Source organism: Eretmochelys imbricata, chromosome 1 (assembly GCF_965152235.1).
Source record: "Eretmochelys imbricata isolate rEreImb1 chromosome 1, rEreImb1.hap1, whole genome shotgun sequence".
Lineage (NCBI taxonomy): Eukaryota > Metazoa > Chordata > Testudines > Cheloniidae > Eretmochelys > Eretmochelys imbricata.
The window spans coordinates 187,296,654-187,314,116 of NC_135572.1; the positions used below are offsets into that span (position 1 = coordinate 187,296,654).

The 17,463-nt window shown below is 44.5% G+C and overlaps 1 protein-coding gene across 1 annotated transcript; it reads right to left on the reverse strand.

Annotated features, from left to right (window-relative positions):
* Positions 1-1,460: 1,460 nt before the first annotated feature.
* LOC144266751 (uncharacterized) lies at positions 1,461-16,739 on the reverse strand. The gene is made up of 5 exons (XM_077820251.1): positions 16,637-16,739; positions 12,017-12,271; positions 7,390-7,527; positions 6,635-6,754; positions 1,461-4,315 (listed from the first exon to the last, which is right to left on the reverse strand). The coding sequence occupies exons 1-5, from the start codon at positions 16,695-16,697 to the stop codon at positions 4,173-4,175; spliced, it is 717 nt and encodes a 238-aa protein (XP_077676377.1). The 5' UTR covers positions 16,698-16,739; the 3' UTR covers positions 1,461-4,172.
* Between the last annotated feature and the right edge of the window lie 724 nt (positions 16,740-17,463).

Below are 17,463 nucleotides of genomic sequence, written 5' to 3' on the forward strand. Positions count from 1 at the left end.
TGCCTAGGCTCCTCTCCCTGAAACACCCACAGCCAGGCCCCTGGCTTTAATATACCCATTTAATAGTGGATCATTCTTTTTCAATCCACCTTTGGTGTGCTAGCAAAGAGCAGACTTTTGCTCACCTACCTTTCTATCTAGAACCATGCAGCACTTTGGGGTTTTTGGTGTTAATTTGCTGCTCCCTAGTGGTCATTTTGCAAAACTGCATGTCTGTAAATGAGCACTCACAATGTGTGTGGATGTGGGTATTATCCAATCTTACATAGTTTGGCATTACCTGTGATATTATTCAGTATTAGGATTATTATTACTGGTAGTTCAAGCCCTGTGACTTCCTTGCCCTTCCAGTCAGTCATCATAAATTCACACATTTCCCCCTCTTCCCTTTAACTTGCTGTTTGGTTGTTTAAAAATGACACTATCACCACCCTTCCTGAACATGGTCAGACAGTTCCAAATGGTATAAATTTGGAATCTCCTTGTCTCATCTCCAGCAAAGGATGGTCAGCCTTGAAATGACAGTTCCTCCAGTGACAAGTAGAGTCACCACCTCTGAGATGCAGAAGAACCAGCCACTGGACCAGGGGTGGGCAAACTATGGCCCACGGGCCACAGCTGGCCCATGAACCGCACCACATGGCTTGGCCCTGCTCTGGCCGGGGTGCTGGGTCACATGGATCCCGGAAGCCACACCATGGCCCCACTCTGGCTCCTACTTGCTCCAATGGGAGCTGCAGGGGAGGTGCCTGCAGATGGGGCAGCATGCAGAGCTGCCTGGCCATACCTCCGCATAGGAGCTAGAGAAGGGACATGTCACTGCTTCCGGGAGCCGCTTGAGGTAAGCGCCCATGCCCCAACCAGCCCTGATCCCCCTCCTGCTCTCCAAACCCCTCGCTTCCAGCCTGGAGCACCCTCCAGCACCACAAACCCCTTATCACCAACCACACCCCAGACCCCGCACCCCCACCCCAATTTTGTAAGTATTCATGGCCCACCATACAATTTCTATTCCCCAATGTGGCCCTCGAGCCAAAACGTTTGCCTACCCCTGCACTGGATATTTCCCACACCTGAGCCCCTGGGGGAGCCCTCTTACTGCCCCCTCTCCCCCAGGATCATTTGCACCCACCCCAGTGGCCGAACCTTGAGTCTGTCCTGTTTTATGGTCCTTGGCACCAAGAGGAGCCATTGTGGTTTCAGCAGGTGTAGGGCCTGGCCCGACAGAGCCAGACCTGGGTGCTGACCAGGCTCCCAGACTCATGACATGCACGGTCATTACCAGATCACCACACTGCAATACATGCACACAGCTTACAGGGAATGTTGGCCCCAGTGGAAAAACAAACAAACTATACATTCAATCTTTTAACCAGCAAGGTAGTACAAACATCCACAAGGCCGGTCAAAAACCTGCCAGCTGGCAACCCCAATGACAAGAACACAAGGCATTTGCCAAAGAACAGAACTTTATTTTATAACCTCTTGTGGAAAGTTTAGTCTCTTTATTAGGAACAGAATCATCAAAACAAATCTGCCACTGAGCATAAGCATGTTCAATTAAAAACAAAAAGGAAAAGCAAAAGCTGAGAGGTTCACCTCTTGGCCTTATATCGCAGTAATAAAAATCTTTAACCATTGCTGTACTGCTGCAGGGAGGGAGCGAAGAGAAATGGAGTGTTCTGTCTGCCTGCAGAGCATCCAAAGCTGGCTACCATCTTAGCTTTCCCTGGACCTTCTCCCACGTTCCAACACATAAGCCAGGACAGGACTCCACAACTGACAGCACCAATGACCAGCACCACATTCAAGGGGTGAACCCTACTCATGCACATTCTCACCAGACTGTCTCATGGTAGAATCTGTGGGTAGGTGTCTGCCTTCAGGGAAGGAGGGGTGGGGGGAGAAGAGGACTCCTATGGAGATCCTGCACCTTAAGTTACCAGTTTCCACAACAGAAGCCTCATTCCCCTATATTTCCTGGATACAGGGAAGCTCAATCCAGCTCCAGACCTCAACTGAGACTATGTGGTCAGTAGCGGAAACATCTCAGAACTGTGCCTGTGAAGAGGAGAATCACTGAGCCCTGGGTTGAAGCACCATCCTAAGGTTAATGTCACCCTGTTTGCCTCTAGCTTTATCAGCTACAACCTGCAGCAGACAGGTTGGAAAGCCCAGAGCTGGCTGCACCCAGCACTTCTGTGGCACTACTGAACTCTCCCGCCCCTCTCCAGCTCCCCCACAGTGCACCATCAATGGGTATCCCCACATTTCCACCTGGATGTTCCCTGGAGGGATGGGATATAACTCTCCCACATATGGCCACATTCATGTAGTGGGCTCTGAGCAACATTCCAACTGAGAGGGGATGGCCTAATGCCTTGAGAAAAGCCAAAGGGCCAGCCCCGTCACATCATGGAAAGTCTGTGCCTAACGGATGGGGTGTTTCCTAGCAGCTGAGATAGGTTGAACAGTCACCTGTGGCACAGGACATCTAAGAACCTCCCCCTCCCTGCTACTAGACCTGCAAGATCTTATAAATGGAGTCCTAAAATCAGAGAAAACAGAACAAACTACCCTCTGGCATCACCAATACAGAGTTTTGCCATCTAAATGTGCAAAGTGATCCTTCAGGTATTGTATGCCGGTCTCTCCAGCTCCCAGGCCAGGAGACAGGGAATGTTTCCATACTTAGGTGCTTGCAGCCCGCATCAGAGAGCATGTACAAACCACCACTCAGTTCTGTTTCCATAGGATTTTGGGGGGCAGGGAAGGGTGTGTGAATGGTGACAAAATGGAGGACATAACAGCATTCACAAGAGAAAATGCAATGTTCTCGGCCACCACAGCTTTGCCAATGCAACTCAGCCCTGAACTGCATCACCTGCTTTGACTTTAAGCTGACCCTTGCCTCCACAGCTCTCTCAAAGCAAGGGAAGCTTGATTTCTTGAACCTCCTCTAGCCCTCATCCCCCATACAGCAAACACAGCTCAGCCCAGCCCAGCCCAAACCAGCAGTTCCCCAGGATAGACTCACCTGCAGCTTTGCCAGTGCTCCTTTCTCCTGGCCTGCAGGGTCCCCTGCTACCTGGATTCCCCTATATAACTCTGCTCACAAGTCTCCATCAGAACCCCGCTACTCCACTCCCAAGTCTCTTCTAAGCAAAGTCGATGGGTATAATATTGAGTAGGCTCCAGGACAAGCCCACTTAAGGAATTCTCTAAACTACAGCTGTCTGTGCAGATAACACAGAGGAGATAAAGCCCAAGCACACACCGAGGACCAGCTTAATCAGCCTGCAGTAGCCAGACCATTACATTTCAGGCAGTAGTGCCTTAAGGACTACACCACTCAACAATCCCAGCTTTACACTAGACACCTTTTCAGAATCACAGGTGGATACCATGAAAACCCTTATGATAAAGGCAAGCAGCCCAGTGACACACCAGCTGCAAATCACTCATCTCCCTATGCAATCAGTATCAGTGAAAGGAAAACACATAACCACCTGTTGGTCATTACTGAGCAACAAACATACTGAGAGACCCAAAGTCATCCTCTTCCAATAGGTCCAGCCATCGCAGCTGGTTCACATCTCTCAGCATCACATACTAACTAGTTATGGGTGAAATGCAAAGAGTTTGGAGGAGTGGTTCAGATAAGCACCCATCACAAAGAACGCTTATCTCAGCCTTCCCCTGACCTCAGGTCTGCAAAATGTGGCTGGAAATCTCATGAGTATAGGCTTTCCCAGGAAATTTCTGACAAATCCTGGCTTTGGTCTCAGATTAAATGTTGTGTCCATCCTGGTGCCTAGCCAGGAATCTCAGAGGGGCAAAGACATGAAAAATAATGGGATGGGGGAGAGTTACCTTACCCAGCTCATTTCAGAGCATGCTAAACAGCTTCATAGCTCAGGTGCAGTCTTATAAATAGGCAAATGTTCATGGAGTTGGGGGAGTCTTATTAATATTTGAACCTGTTTGCCCATTGCTAATGATAGCGCCCAAGCATGGTTTTTAATAAGGTTTGCAGGCCTGTAATCTGTGCGCATGTGGACTTTCCCCCTCTAATTCAGTTATTTTGCAGACAAGTTCTTACATGGAGTGAGACTATGTAATACAGGGGTATGCCGCCCCAGACCCCAGGATGGTACAGTGAGCGTGTCTGGTCAGGGATCAATAGGATCAGGGAAAGAGTCGCACACACGCTCCTCGTTGTTGATGTCAACAATCACCTCTGGATCCGGTGTCACCTCAGACTCTGCCTCCATCTTGGGCTCTGCCTCAAGGCCTTGACAGGTCTCTGTACTTTCTGGAAAACAAGTGAGAAATGGTTATAAACATTTGCTACTGTCTTAGCTCCACCTCTGCTGGAATCTTCACCCTGGCCTTAATCTTCTTTTGCCTTGACAATTGCAACTCCCTTCTCTATGGCCTGCCCCAGTCCCAGCTCTCTGGTCTCCAGCACACTCAGACGCTGTTGTTTACCTTCTGACAGGCACAATGAAGCACAACTGCATCAGCACATGCTGCAAACTGCTCCACTGACTCCCCATTCAATTCAGGATCTGGTTCAAAACCACCTCCCTTGTTTTTAAATCCCTCTATGGATTTGCCACAGACAACATCACAGAGCTCATCTTTCCCTAGTCCCCTCTCTGTTTAATTTCTTCTCACCCAGAACTGGATTCCTCTCTGTCCTTCAATACAATCCGGCAACTATTGCTTTGAGACAAGCTCTTGTCATCTCTCTCTGCCTTATGAACGTTCCATGTATTTTCAAATCTCCGATCCAAACCATATCAATTCTCCCTTGCCTATATCTCTACATTTAACTCCTCCCCACTGTTATTGCAGTATCTTGCTCTGTAACTGTATTTTTTAACTCTGCCAAGCATTTTAAGGGATACAGTACATTTGTAAGATGCAATACAAGATAAAACTGTATTTTATTATGGCTCCTGTGGTAGAAGCAGCTAGAGTTAGGGCTAGGGTGACCAGAAGGCAAGTGTGAAAAACCGGGTAGAGGGTGGGAGGTAATAGGTGCCTATATAAGAAAAAGCCCCCAAAATCTGGACTGTCCCTATAAAATTAGGACATCTGGTCACCCTAGTTAGGGCTGAGTTTCAGTTTCCTTTCTAACCCCTCATTTTTCACTTGTTCAACTTTCTCAACCAGATTCTTTAGTGCTGGGATTTTCCGTGCCTAAAAACCTCAAATGCAATTTATTTATGAAGTTAGAGCAAAATGATTTTCAGACATTTTTGAATCAGAGAAGCAAGTTAAAAACATCCTTCTTACACAGGCTCCTATTGAAATGCAGCACATGCATACCTCAGTTTCCCTTGGTATGCTGCCAGAAAATTTAAACATACCTTGTTTTATAGACCTCCATAATGAAGAGGGGGGATTTTAAATTGGAAGAAAATCGGGTCAGTGTTTTAAAAGGTTGGCTCATTAAATCTGGAATGATTGCACATGTGCATTAACAATGATACGGACCTCTGACATAATGCTTTGCACCAGCAGAGTGCAAAGCTCCTTCCCAAAGAGGTCAGTTTCAAGGTCACCCAACAGGTCAAGGGCAGAGCTAGGAACAGAGTCCGTATTTCCTGAGTCCCAATCCAGTGCTCTGTTTATCAAGCACACTTGATTTATTTTTGTGGCACCCTTGTCAATAACCGCTGAAAACCGAGGGCATGCAGTTTTGCCTAAGAATGATTGAACTGATAGTAGATTATGGATAACTCAGTTAAGGCCATCTCAGTAAAGGACAGTTGAGGCCACAGTTAAAGATGCAGGAGATAAGGAAGGCTCACTTAAAAGTATTCCAGTTAAGGTAGCTTCGGTTAATATAGGTTAGTAACGGATATGCTGCTGTTAATGTTCATTTAAAAAATCAGGGAAAGTAAATGCAAAAAAATGAGTTTAATGCATCAAGCACTCAAACAGAAGATTAAAAAAACAGTTTCTATCCCCACATTAACCTGGCTGCATTACACATATATCATGTTTTCCATTCCCGATTTCTTTGGTAGATTTAAATATGAATGTATTACTAATTGTGGCCCCGATTCAAGAAAGCAACACAGCATGTACTCAAGTACCTCTGACTTCAATGGGATTTAAGCATGTGCTTCTGGCTTAGCACATTCTTAAGCACTGTGCTGAATAAGAATAATTTCTAGAACTGGAGTCAATGTTAGTGACTCTACCTTACAAATATACTGGATATGCAGCATGGGGAGCTAACATTACAGTGAAATTGCAAAGCTATTTGTAAAAAGATATTTTTAATACCCAGAAGGTAAAATGGATGAGCCCATCCTCTGCCCCACGGAGGAGGTGCATTAGTGGGGTATTGGTGCACTTATTGGGTATTAAAGGCACGAGGCCACAATGCACCAAGAGCTGACAAATGCACATACTGATGTGGCTTAATGAGGTATTGACAGGACAGTGCTGGGAAGCTTTCACTGCCAGTGGTCATGCAGTATATCCTCTCTCGTTCAGTTTCCAGACTGTCCAGCCAACTCTTTCAACCCTCAATAACATACGTCAACTTTATCCTCCTCCAATTTCCTAAATGAGTTATTTCTCAGGCAGCTACAAACCAAGTCCCTGTACCAACCAGGGTTTGGAGGGCTGTCATCTGGGGCAGATGGCGCCTCATGGCGGTCTCCATTTGGAGGGCTCTTTGTTTCTTCATTGGAGATGACTGACATCGTCATTCCCTCTTCCTTTTCCTCCTCTGTAGAAAAGCAGATGAAAGACTGCAAGGAACCAGGAACCAGGACCCACCCTCCATAAACTCTGGATATATTCAGTGTGAAGCCTGGCTTTTTACACTCGTCTTTGTCTCCATTTCACATGGCCCTGGCTCCATTCCCAGAGCAGACTGATACAGGGTATTGACACTATAAACTTTCCAAATTTGGAGAGCTGACAGGATTGCCACCTGAGGTGGCCTGGCTATGTCTGAACTCAGAGCACAGAGGCCCTGATCCAGACAGGAGATTCAGTGGGAGGAACAGGTGTGCAGCTCCCTTCAGGATCAAGCCTAAACAGAGCAGTAGGGCTTCTTTAATGTGCCCCCACTGATGTTTTCAGCACAAATAGCTCCTGCCAGCAAATCTGAGGTGAAAACAAAAATGTTCCTTCAGGAACTCACCAGCAGGAGACTTTTCCCCAGCAACGAGCAGGTTTTTACAAAGCTCAGCTTTACTGGGACAAGGGCAGGAATGGAAGGAAAACAAGACTAGCCACAAATTCTAGTCAGGACCTACGGAGAAGCTGCACTGAGCAAGTTGGGAAATGGAGCTGTGTTTAGACTGTCCTAGGACAGACTGTACTCAACCCAGTAGGAAGAGAGAAATCCCCGCTCACCTGAAGGCACCGGAATGAACTGCTGTTTGCTTTTCAGGCAGCAGAATGTTATCAGCGATGCTATAACAGCCAGGACAATTGCACCCCCTCCACATGCTGCCAGGGTGTAAAGGAACAAAGGTTGCTTCAGCAGGTCTCCTGCACGAAGGACACAGTATGTTAGTCAGAGGAACTAGAGCATGTCCTCCTGAGCTGAAGAAGCCCTACAGCTGAATTAAAGTCAGTGAAGAATATTGAAGATGTGGGTGGGCTGGGGGAATTAGGAAGAAAGGATGAACTATGTGGTTCCTAACTGTGTTACAGATTTTCTCTTTATTCCCCTTCCCAGCCGGAGCTAATGCGAAGCTACCAGCATGGGGCACGGACTGCAGATGGCCTGTCAGAAGGTCACACACAGGTTGGTGAACATTATCCAGCACCTCGCTCATTGACTGGGGATTTGTCAACTTTGCAGATTTAGGTAGGAACTGAATTTACTTCAGAGCGGTAGAGAGAAATGGACAGAAAGACAGGCAGATGGTGCAACAGATTTACAAACAGACAGAGATCCTCCAAAGCACTCCTCCTATGTAAGAATGGTTTGTTCAAACATAGGACATTCAGAAGAAAAACACTCTTCTTCCAAATATGATAAATGTATGAAGCCAAATTTAACCTGGTATAAATTCACTGAAGTCAAGGGAATTGCACCAGGGATAGATTTGAACCATTGATTTTATTATCACTTGGTTCCTTTTTCATCTACTATTCCCACACCTTGAACTAAGTATACCTGTCAGTCTGTTTAGTTAGTCACCTTGTCTAGCTAACTACAGTTGGTTGTTTAGCTAGCTTGTCTATCTAGTCAATTTATCTATCGACAGTGTCTCTCTCCACAGGGACCAAACTGAATACACTGTGCAAAATACCTGAAATAATAATAATTAGGGCTGTCAATTAATCACAATAGAATAATAAAAACAATAGAATACCAACTGAAATTTATTAAATATTTTGGATGTTTTTCTACATTTTCAAATATATTGATTTCTATTACAACACAGAATACAGTGTACAGTGCTCACTTTATATTATTTTTTATTACAAATATTTGCACTGTAAAAATGATAAACAAAAGAAACAGTATTTTTCAATTCACCTCATACAGGTACTCTAGTGCAATCTCTTTATCATGAAAGTGTAACTTACAAATGTAGATTTTGTCACATAACTGCACTCAAAAACAAAACAATGTAAAACTTTAGAACCTACAAGTCCACTCAGTCCTACTTCTTGTTCAGCCAATTGCTAAGACAAACAGGTGTGTTCACATTTACAGGAGATACTGCTGACTGCTTCTTATTTACAATGTCACATTAAAGTGAGAACAGGCATTCGCATGACACTTTTGTAGCCAGCGTTGCAAGGTATTTACGTGCCAGATATGCTAAACATTCATATGTCCCTTCATGCTTCAGCCATCATTCCACAGGACATGCTTCCATGCTGATGATGCACGTTAAAAAAATTATCCAGTAATTAAATTTGTGACTGTACTCCTTGGCAGAGAATTGTATGTCTCCTGTTCTGTTTTACCCATATTCTGCCATATATTTCATGTTATAGCAGTCCCAGATGATGACCCAGCACATGTTCATTTTAAGAACACTTTCACAACAGAGTTGACAAAATGCAAAGAAGGTACCAATGTGAAATTTCTAAGGATAGATACAGCACTCGACCCAAGCTTTAAGAATCTGAAGTGCCTTCCAAAATCTGAGAGGGACGAGGTGTGGAGCATGCTTTCAGATGTCTTAAAAGAGCAACACTCCGATGCGGAAACTACAGAACCCAAACCACCAAAAAAGAAAATCAACTTTCTGCTGGTGGCATCTGACTCAGATGATGAAAATGAACATGCGTCGGTCCACTCTGCTTTGGATCGTTATTGAGCAGAACCTGTCACCAGCGTATCTTCTGGAATGGTGGTTGAAGCATGAAGGGACATATGAATCTTTAGCGCATCTGGCACATAAATATCTTGCGATGCCAGCTACAACAGTGCCATGCGAACGCCTGTTCTCACTTTCAGGTGACCTTGTAAACAAGATGTGGGCAGCATTATCTCCTGCAAATTGTAACCAAACTTGTTTGTCTGAGTGATTGGCTGAAGTAGGACTGAGTGGACTTGTAGGCTCTAAAGTTTTACATTGTTTTATTTTTGAATGCAGTTACTTTTTATACATAATTCTACATTTATAAGTTAAACTTTCATGATAAAGAGATTGCACTACAGTACTTGTATTAGGTGTATTAGGTGAATTGAAATATACTATTTATTTTGTTTTTTACAGTGCAAATATTTGTAATAAAAATAAATATAAAGTGAGCACTATACACTTTGTATTCTGTGTTGTAACTGAAATAAATATACTTGAAAATATACAAAACATTCAAAACATTCAAAAATATTTAAATAAATGGTATTTTATTACTGTTTAACAGTGCAATTAATCACACTATTAATTGCAATTAACTTTTTGAAATCGCTTGACAGCCTTAATGATAAATACCCTTTTAAATGTCCTATGTCTTGCTTATTTAAACAACTTCTGCATGCTGGACAGACATCTTTATCAAGCTACTTATAACTACCAAGTCATTTTCTTTAGATCCCACATGTTCATAGTCCTTCTCAGTATTCCTGAGAAGTTTAAATTATTCTGGTTAATATGTTTTATGGTAACAATTATCCAGGATAAATTTCATCTGCCATCAAGTTGTCTAATGCCCAGGGTATTTAGATTCATTATCAACCTTACAAAAACTGCATTCATCCATTTGCCTGGAGCAAATAATTTTTTTCTGACTAGTGAGTAGAATATCATCAGTCTTTTTCTAATTATCATCATCATTATAATGGTAAGGAGAGGGGGAAAGAATACAGCAAAAATAATTGGTCATTTAAAAAGAATTAAACCCCATGAATTCTCTACATTGGTATTCGAAACCCCTTTTACTCACTGTTTGTGAACATTAGAACGAAGTAAGTATTTGTTCACAGAAAGCAAAAGTGTCACCAGTTCCCAAAAGTGTGCTAATACTCATGCCAATATGTGTTCATACAACTTTTCACATCAGCAGTGCTTACACAGCTATCATGAAATTCCTTGATGGGTTTGTGGACTGGAAATAGGGAACAGATATTACACTTTGTCACTGAGGTGGCCCCACAGAGCATATACTGCAGGGTGATTATCAGATCCCTGCATGAATTATCATAAGGCCTGATCCACAGCCCATTAATGTCAATGAGGGTGTTTCCAACGATATCAATAGGCTTTTGATCGAGCCCATGCTGAACAGTTTGTGATCAATTCATTGGGTGAAATTTGTTCACATGAAAGAGACATCAGCTGTGAACAGCAAACAAATTAATGAAATCAGAGTCCACAGACAATTTGCAAACAGGGAAAAAGGTTAGATCTAAATAAATAAATTATTTGTGGTGAATTGTTTGCTCAACACGAATTGTGAGGGAGGCTGAGGCGATATTTATAAGCTGGTTAATCTTCTTGACAATTTTGGACAGCGGACCTACATGGAGGGTAATAAAGCAAAGCACAATACAGCAGCTGAGCCCAGGAGCTGAAGAATTCGGGTAGTGGGTGCTGGTTTATTTGTGGAGATGCTGGAAGGTTCAGTGAGGAAAGTATGTCAGGATAGGAAGAAACCCGTGGGGTTTTTTTCGATTGTGGAGTAGGAGATCTCTGACTTGTCAGTATGGGAGGTGCATATCAACTTGGGAAATACATTGTAGGACAGGGTTCTTAACCTTTTTCTTGCTGAGGCCCCCCTCAGCATGCTATTAAAACACCAGGGCCTGGTGGGGGTGAGGGGGAGAGTGCGGGGCTCCAGGCCGGGGGTGGGGGGCAGACACCCTTGGGCATAGGCATAATTTTACTTCTATGTGGGGGGGGGCAAGGGCTGGTGGGGCTCGAGCCAACTCTGCACAGAAGGGTCCAGGGCAGGAGCGCCTCCTCCATCCCCTGACTCACCTCAGGAGGCCACCCAGCCTGTCTGGGCTGTGGGAGGATGCAGCCAAAAATATAACTCAAAGAGGGGACTCAGTTCAAAAAGTTTGAAAACCTCTCAGGGAGCAGGGAGAGGATAGCTAGGGGCTGTGTATGGGCAGGGGTGGGTAGCTCAGGGTGCAGGGAGGGGATAGCTAGTGGCTGTGTGTGGGCAGAGGGGTAGCTCAGGGTGCAGGCAGGTCGTAGCTAGGGGCTGTATGTGGGCGGGGGGGGCTCCCAGTGAGGCTCCCAGCTTCGGGTGGCGGGGGGCACTGGGGTTCCCAGCTTTAGCCTTGCACTGCTCCCGGCTTCAGTGCTGGGGCTCAAGGGAACCGGATTTCAGCCACGGGGCTCTGTAGCCCCCCGGAAAGGGCTCACGGACCCCCAGGGGGCTTCGGACCCCTGGTTGAGAACTGCTGTTGTAGGACATGGATACAGAGCTGCAGGGGGGAGAGAGGGAGGCAAGGAAGTCAAGACGCACTTGTCTCTGCATGCAGATACAGACACTGACAACTCCTCTCACCCTCATCCTGAGAGGGGAAAAATGAAGATAAACTGTGGCTAACATCACCTACCTTCCTTACACTCCAGTTCTATGGGGGAACTCTCACCGATGTTGTTTTCATGGTGAATTTGACAGACAAGCTTTTCAGGCAGCCCTTTCTCCAAAATAATCTTCTTGCCATCATCCTCAATCTCAATCAGACCCACAAGCTGTCCATTCAGCATCCAATGAAAGCAGACACGGGAACGGTTAGCGCTCTCACAAAGTAATTTTCTTCCCCCATCAGTGTGGCTGGAGACATTAACAGCTGGGATTTGGGTTGGCTCTTGTCACACAAGATGGGAGTTATGAAAACAGGGGAGAGAACAGAGACAAGTTAACCAGACATGGCAATGAACGTGAACAAAAGTGGATATTTCTGCCATTCGGACACAAACCACAATGGCATTTGCCACATGTTAGTTTACACAGAAATAAAAGATGGGAAAGAATGAGGTTCATCAATGCCTGCAATCCCACCAACACCTGGCCATGCCTCTGAAATCCCACAATAGCCTATGGCAACCCTGCAGTCCCACTAATTTCCATTTTTTTCTTCTGCGATCCCCCAGTTGTCTCTCCTAGTCCTGAAATCCTCCCCGAGTCTGCCCACCCCCAGGCAATCCATCCAATAGTGCAGTGGTTCTCAACCCGCAGCATAATCAGCACACATGCAGCCTATGTGACATCCTCAGGGCCAAATAGGGAGTATATATATTGTGCAGATGTGGCCCACATAAAACACATAGAGGGCTGCATATGCAGCCCACAGTGGTAAATAGGTTGAGAACCACTCCCTTTCCTCTTCTTGCAGCGTCACCAATGCCGGTTCCTCCTCCTTCAGTCTCAGCAGTGCCCATCAGCTCCCCAGCAACCGCAAGAGATCATTTGTGGGATACTCCCACCTGATCCTAATGGTCAAATCGTACACAATGCTCCAAGAGAGGACAGAAACTTCCAAGGTACAACAGGAGAATATCCTTTCCCCACCCCATATCCGGTGATCAATTCAACCCTGTGGTGCGATCAAACATCACCGTACAGTAGATGAGTATCTAATGTCATTTACACCCTGAAATACTTCTGATGCCCAAGTTATTGGCTATTATTCTCTTGAATGCCATTAATTTGAGTTTTTCCCGTGGCACTGGAGCAAATAATTCCAGAGGCTGATTGCCCTCTGAGAAGAAAATCCGTCACATGAATGTAATCAAAATTCCTGGTTTGGTTTGGTTAATTTCCAGGTGCACCCACATTTTTCTGTTGCTGATTAATTCAATTAACTATTTACCTGAATCCTCATGAGATACTGATTGCAACTCCCTCCAAAAGAATTGTAATTCCATCATACCAACAGCCCTTGATCTTGGAGACCTCTTATGAAATTACTTATTTGCTCATCTCAAACCTTTAATTTCACAGCATCAGAAAATAGATAGAGAGATATAGAGATAGTACTCTTGAAGGAGAATTGACTCAAGCTAGAGCCGAGCAAACAATAAGTAGTAATTTATTTCTCACCTCTTCTTCTGTTCACATATTGCCTGAAAACAGATGATCATTCTTTTGAATTTTCCAGATTCAGTATTCAAAATTATTTGTAGCATAAACTCTGAATAATTTCTGGCCTGTAGCTTGCAGTTTGTTGAGAGTATTTAAAATTTGAGCTGTGTTGGTTATGTTATGGTTATGTTTCTCAAATCTCCCTCATTCTGATAGATGTCATTCATCTTAATTTACCTACATTTCACACAAATTTGGGGTCTCTTTGGTTTTCTTGTTGAAAATTATTTATTTCAGAAATAAAGAATAATGAAACTGAGGTTATCAAAAGAGTTCTTTACACTAAATAAATGAATCCCAGATCATTTTAAGTTTCCCAAGTGAATACATTTGTATCTCCATCAGTTTGGTCCATGACAATAGATTATTTTCTATAATTGAGCTTTGGCAGGTAGTGAAGCATGGACTAGACATACAGGTCACATGGTGTATTTCTGTTCCCTGACTATATAAGTAACTCACACATAGGTGTCTCATGTGAATATTCATGTTCACAAGCTCAAAATTCACTTTCCTTGAATACTATCCAATATTCACCTAAAAGACATTGCACCTATGAGTATTCCTGCCAGTAAATTCTTTCACTAGAAGATGTGTGGCAAGTGAACACATAAGGGTTGTAAACACACCAGAGCAAATGGATTTAAATATAGGAAAAAGTAGGCCTGAACATTTTCTGAAGGATTTGCCCAATTCTCATCTAAGCCCTTTGGGCCAAGGAGCCCCATCTTTGACCAGCTCTCAGCTGGAGTTCAGCTTGTCTGCACTTGGCTGGCATTCATTTGTCTTCACTGAGATCAGTCCACTTTGACATTTTCATTATAATCCCATAAACTCCATTTTCTCTTAAAAACCTGGGACGTTGTAAAGTGAATGCAGCGTAGAACAGGACCCGAGAGAATGTGGTGTAAAGTACCAGCCTATCTGAATCCTGGAGGGGGCAGTGCAAGGTGTGAGAATGACAGTCCTGGAGACTGAAGTCCTCAGTTTATCTATGGCACTGGTATAAAGTGGGCAATGGCAGTGCAAGCCTCCCCACACTACCCCACTGATGGGCTGCAATCTCCAATAGACTAAGTGAGCTTCCATTAGCCGGGTGATTCACCCTGGAGAATTGTCCCTGTGTGAGGAGAAGTACCACTGACATAAAGCTGACAGAAGTGGCTTTGCCACTTCCCGCACCAGCTCTGCTGTCTCCTATGCCAGAGCTGCGCCATCCAGTGAACAAAGGGAGCGGGAAGGTTGGGGACAGAGGGCATAGTGGAGCAAGGGGCCACTATGACCAACTTCTAAGTGACACAATACCCCTGAGGGACCTGATGTCATCAGCATAAATTAAATCTGCACACTGGGGGTCAACAGCTGAGAATCAGGGAGTAGCAACAACATCCTTGTCAGACCCCTTCTCCATTGCACTGAGCAGCTGAGAAACAAGCCCAGGTGTATTTCAAACCTGACTTGGAGAGACCAGCTCTTGGGGGTGAGAAAAGAGTTCAGCCACCATCATCCAGTCAGTCCTTAGCCTACCAGGCAAGATTGCCAGCAAGGGGTCAATTAGTGCCAACAGTGGCAATGTGACAGTTTTTGTGACAGCTGCCACCTGTCCCACTATGGAAATGGACTAAAATGCACAACTCCGTGCCTAAAATCTGCTCTCCAGAAACACACAACCCACACTGCTATCTCTGAAGTTGTGGGTGAAAGCATCTTCTCCCAGCACCTTTATGCTCTCAGTGGGCTCCGAGAATATAGGAAGTTGGCAATGTGGGTGCAGAAAATATCCTTTTGTTTGCATGCAGCACTATGGCATTCTGCAGAGCCGAAAACCTACAAACTGTGTCTGCTAATCCAAAGACACCTACAGCTACTGAGAGCCAAACTGACATCTTGGAAAGAACTGATCCTTCATTTAAGCTCTCAGATTCAAGAATGATTGATTCCAAATGAAGGTCACTTATTGGATACTTTCAGTAAGAAAGATCTTTGATTGTGTTTGTAAGAGCAAATTCATACTTTCCTTCATCCTCCTTCAACAAAGTCTTCAGTTGCAGAGATCTGCTCTGCAAGCACACAATCTCGTTACAGTAAGTGTCACAGTCTGTAGACGAAGTATCATAAGGCGTGGGTCATCTGCCCAGGTTACCCTAGAGAGATTTTTTCGGCTTTGAATTCCCAAAGGAAAGTTGACTGAGCCACCAATGATTCCACTGACAGTGTCTGCTTCCTCACTAATGTGGCCTCAACAATAATAATAAAACATAGTCACTGATTTTACTGTGTGTCCATCCATTGGTTCTGATCTGGCTGACTCACAAAAGGCAAAACTCCAGATAAGACATAAAAATGGTAAATCGGATCACAGTGGGAAGGTGAAGAGAGGGGGTTAAACCTGAAGTGAAGGCTAACTCTGCTATCCTGCAAAGATCAAGGCAAGGGGCACATCATACAGCCAGAACTACAGAGACAAAGACATGAGCATACCCCCTCTTCTTTTCCTCTTAAGTTCCTACCTCCAACAGCTCCACCTCCTCAGAGCTTAGAGGCTGAGACAGTGTATAGGGAGTCCAACACTCAGCAGGCTAATAGTATGTATGGCAATTAAGATAACTTACACCGATATAGCACTGTTCATCTGAGGATCTCAAAGGCTTTTGCAAACATGAATCAATTAAGACTCACACTGTCCCTTTGCATAGGTAACTATCGCTGTCATTGGAGGGACATAGTGGCTACTGCTACAAGGACTTGCCCAAGGTCATATGAAGAGTTGGGACTAGAACCTCAGAGTCTCACATTCCCATCTCCTGCTTTAACCAGCATGCCACCTACAAATCCTCCGAGGCTATCATTTTCAGGTGCGTTCACGGCTGCAGTACATCAAGGCAATAACGCATTGTTAGTTACTATTAGTTTATAAAAAAATCTGTCTTACTTTGGTATGATGGCCTCTTTTCATGCTTTAGCAATTACAACACTTGATACTTCCCAACGCCCGGTGGTGACCTTACAAAGGTATCCGAGCAAAATGAACGTTTCCGCTCACCTGGGCGAAGCCATGCCAGTTTCATAAAGAAAAACCCACACTTACCATCAATCATGATTATGATCATCAGCACACACTGCAGGGTTAAAGGAGATTTGAAATCCATTTTAAAGAGCTTTTTGCATCGTCTGTTAAGAACAGGATCTGGCTACACGGCTAAACGAATCTGCTGCTCAGGAAATGATGTCAGAAGCAGGAACGAAAAAAAATCAACACACCCCATGCTGAATAACGTATCAGAATAGATCTTTAAGGTTCCAGGTGGCTGAACTCATGCTGCAGTGACATGAGCCACGAATTGCTTGCAAGGCCCCGCACCCAGGAGCTGGGTGTGTATCAGAATGGCATTCAGAAAGGGAGGAGAAAGGACTCTCCCGGCCATCAGATCAGATTTAGGAAAAAGCCAGTGTAAAGCCTATCTTGAGCAAAGGAGGAAACACCTGTTTCCTACACTCCCTTGCTCTTTTTCAGTCTTTGGTTGATTGGTTTAAAGTTCAGCTCAGAAGAGAATGGCTATGGTCAAAGAAAGCAATCTGTACAACCACACCCTGTTTTTCAGAGGTATTGAGTACCAACAACTGCCACTGCAGTCAGTGGGCGATGCAGGAGAGGCCATCTTTGAAGATCAGGCCAGCATTATGAGCCTGAACTTCATAATGTTCTCTCAGGAACAGATTCTTTTGTCAGTGCCACGAGATAAATATATCATGCCTGAATGGGCCATGCGCAACCCCCAGAGGAGACTGATGGCTACAGGAAGTTGAGGTGGGTTGATAAAGAGACCCACCAGGCTGGTGCTTGGTCATGCAATGTTTGATTTGATATGACTGGCAGAGAGGAGACAGAGAGAGAATCAGTGTGTAATAATGTCT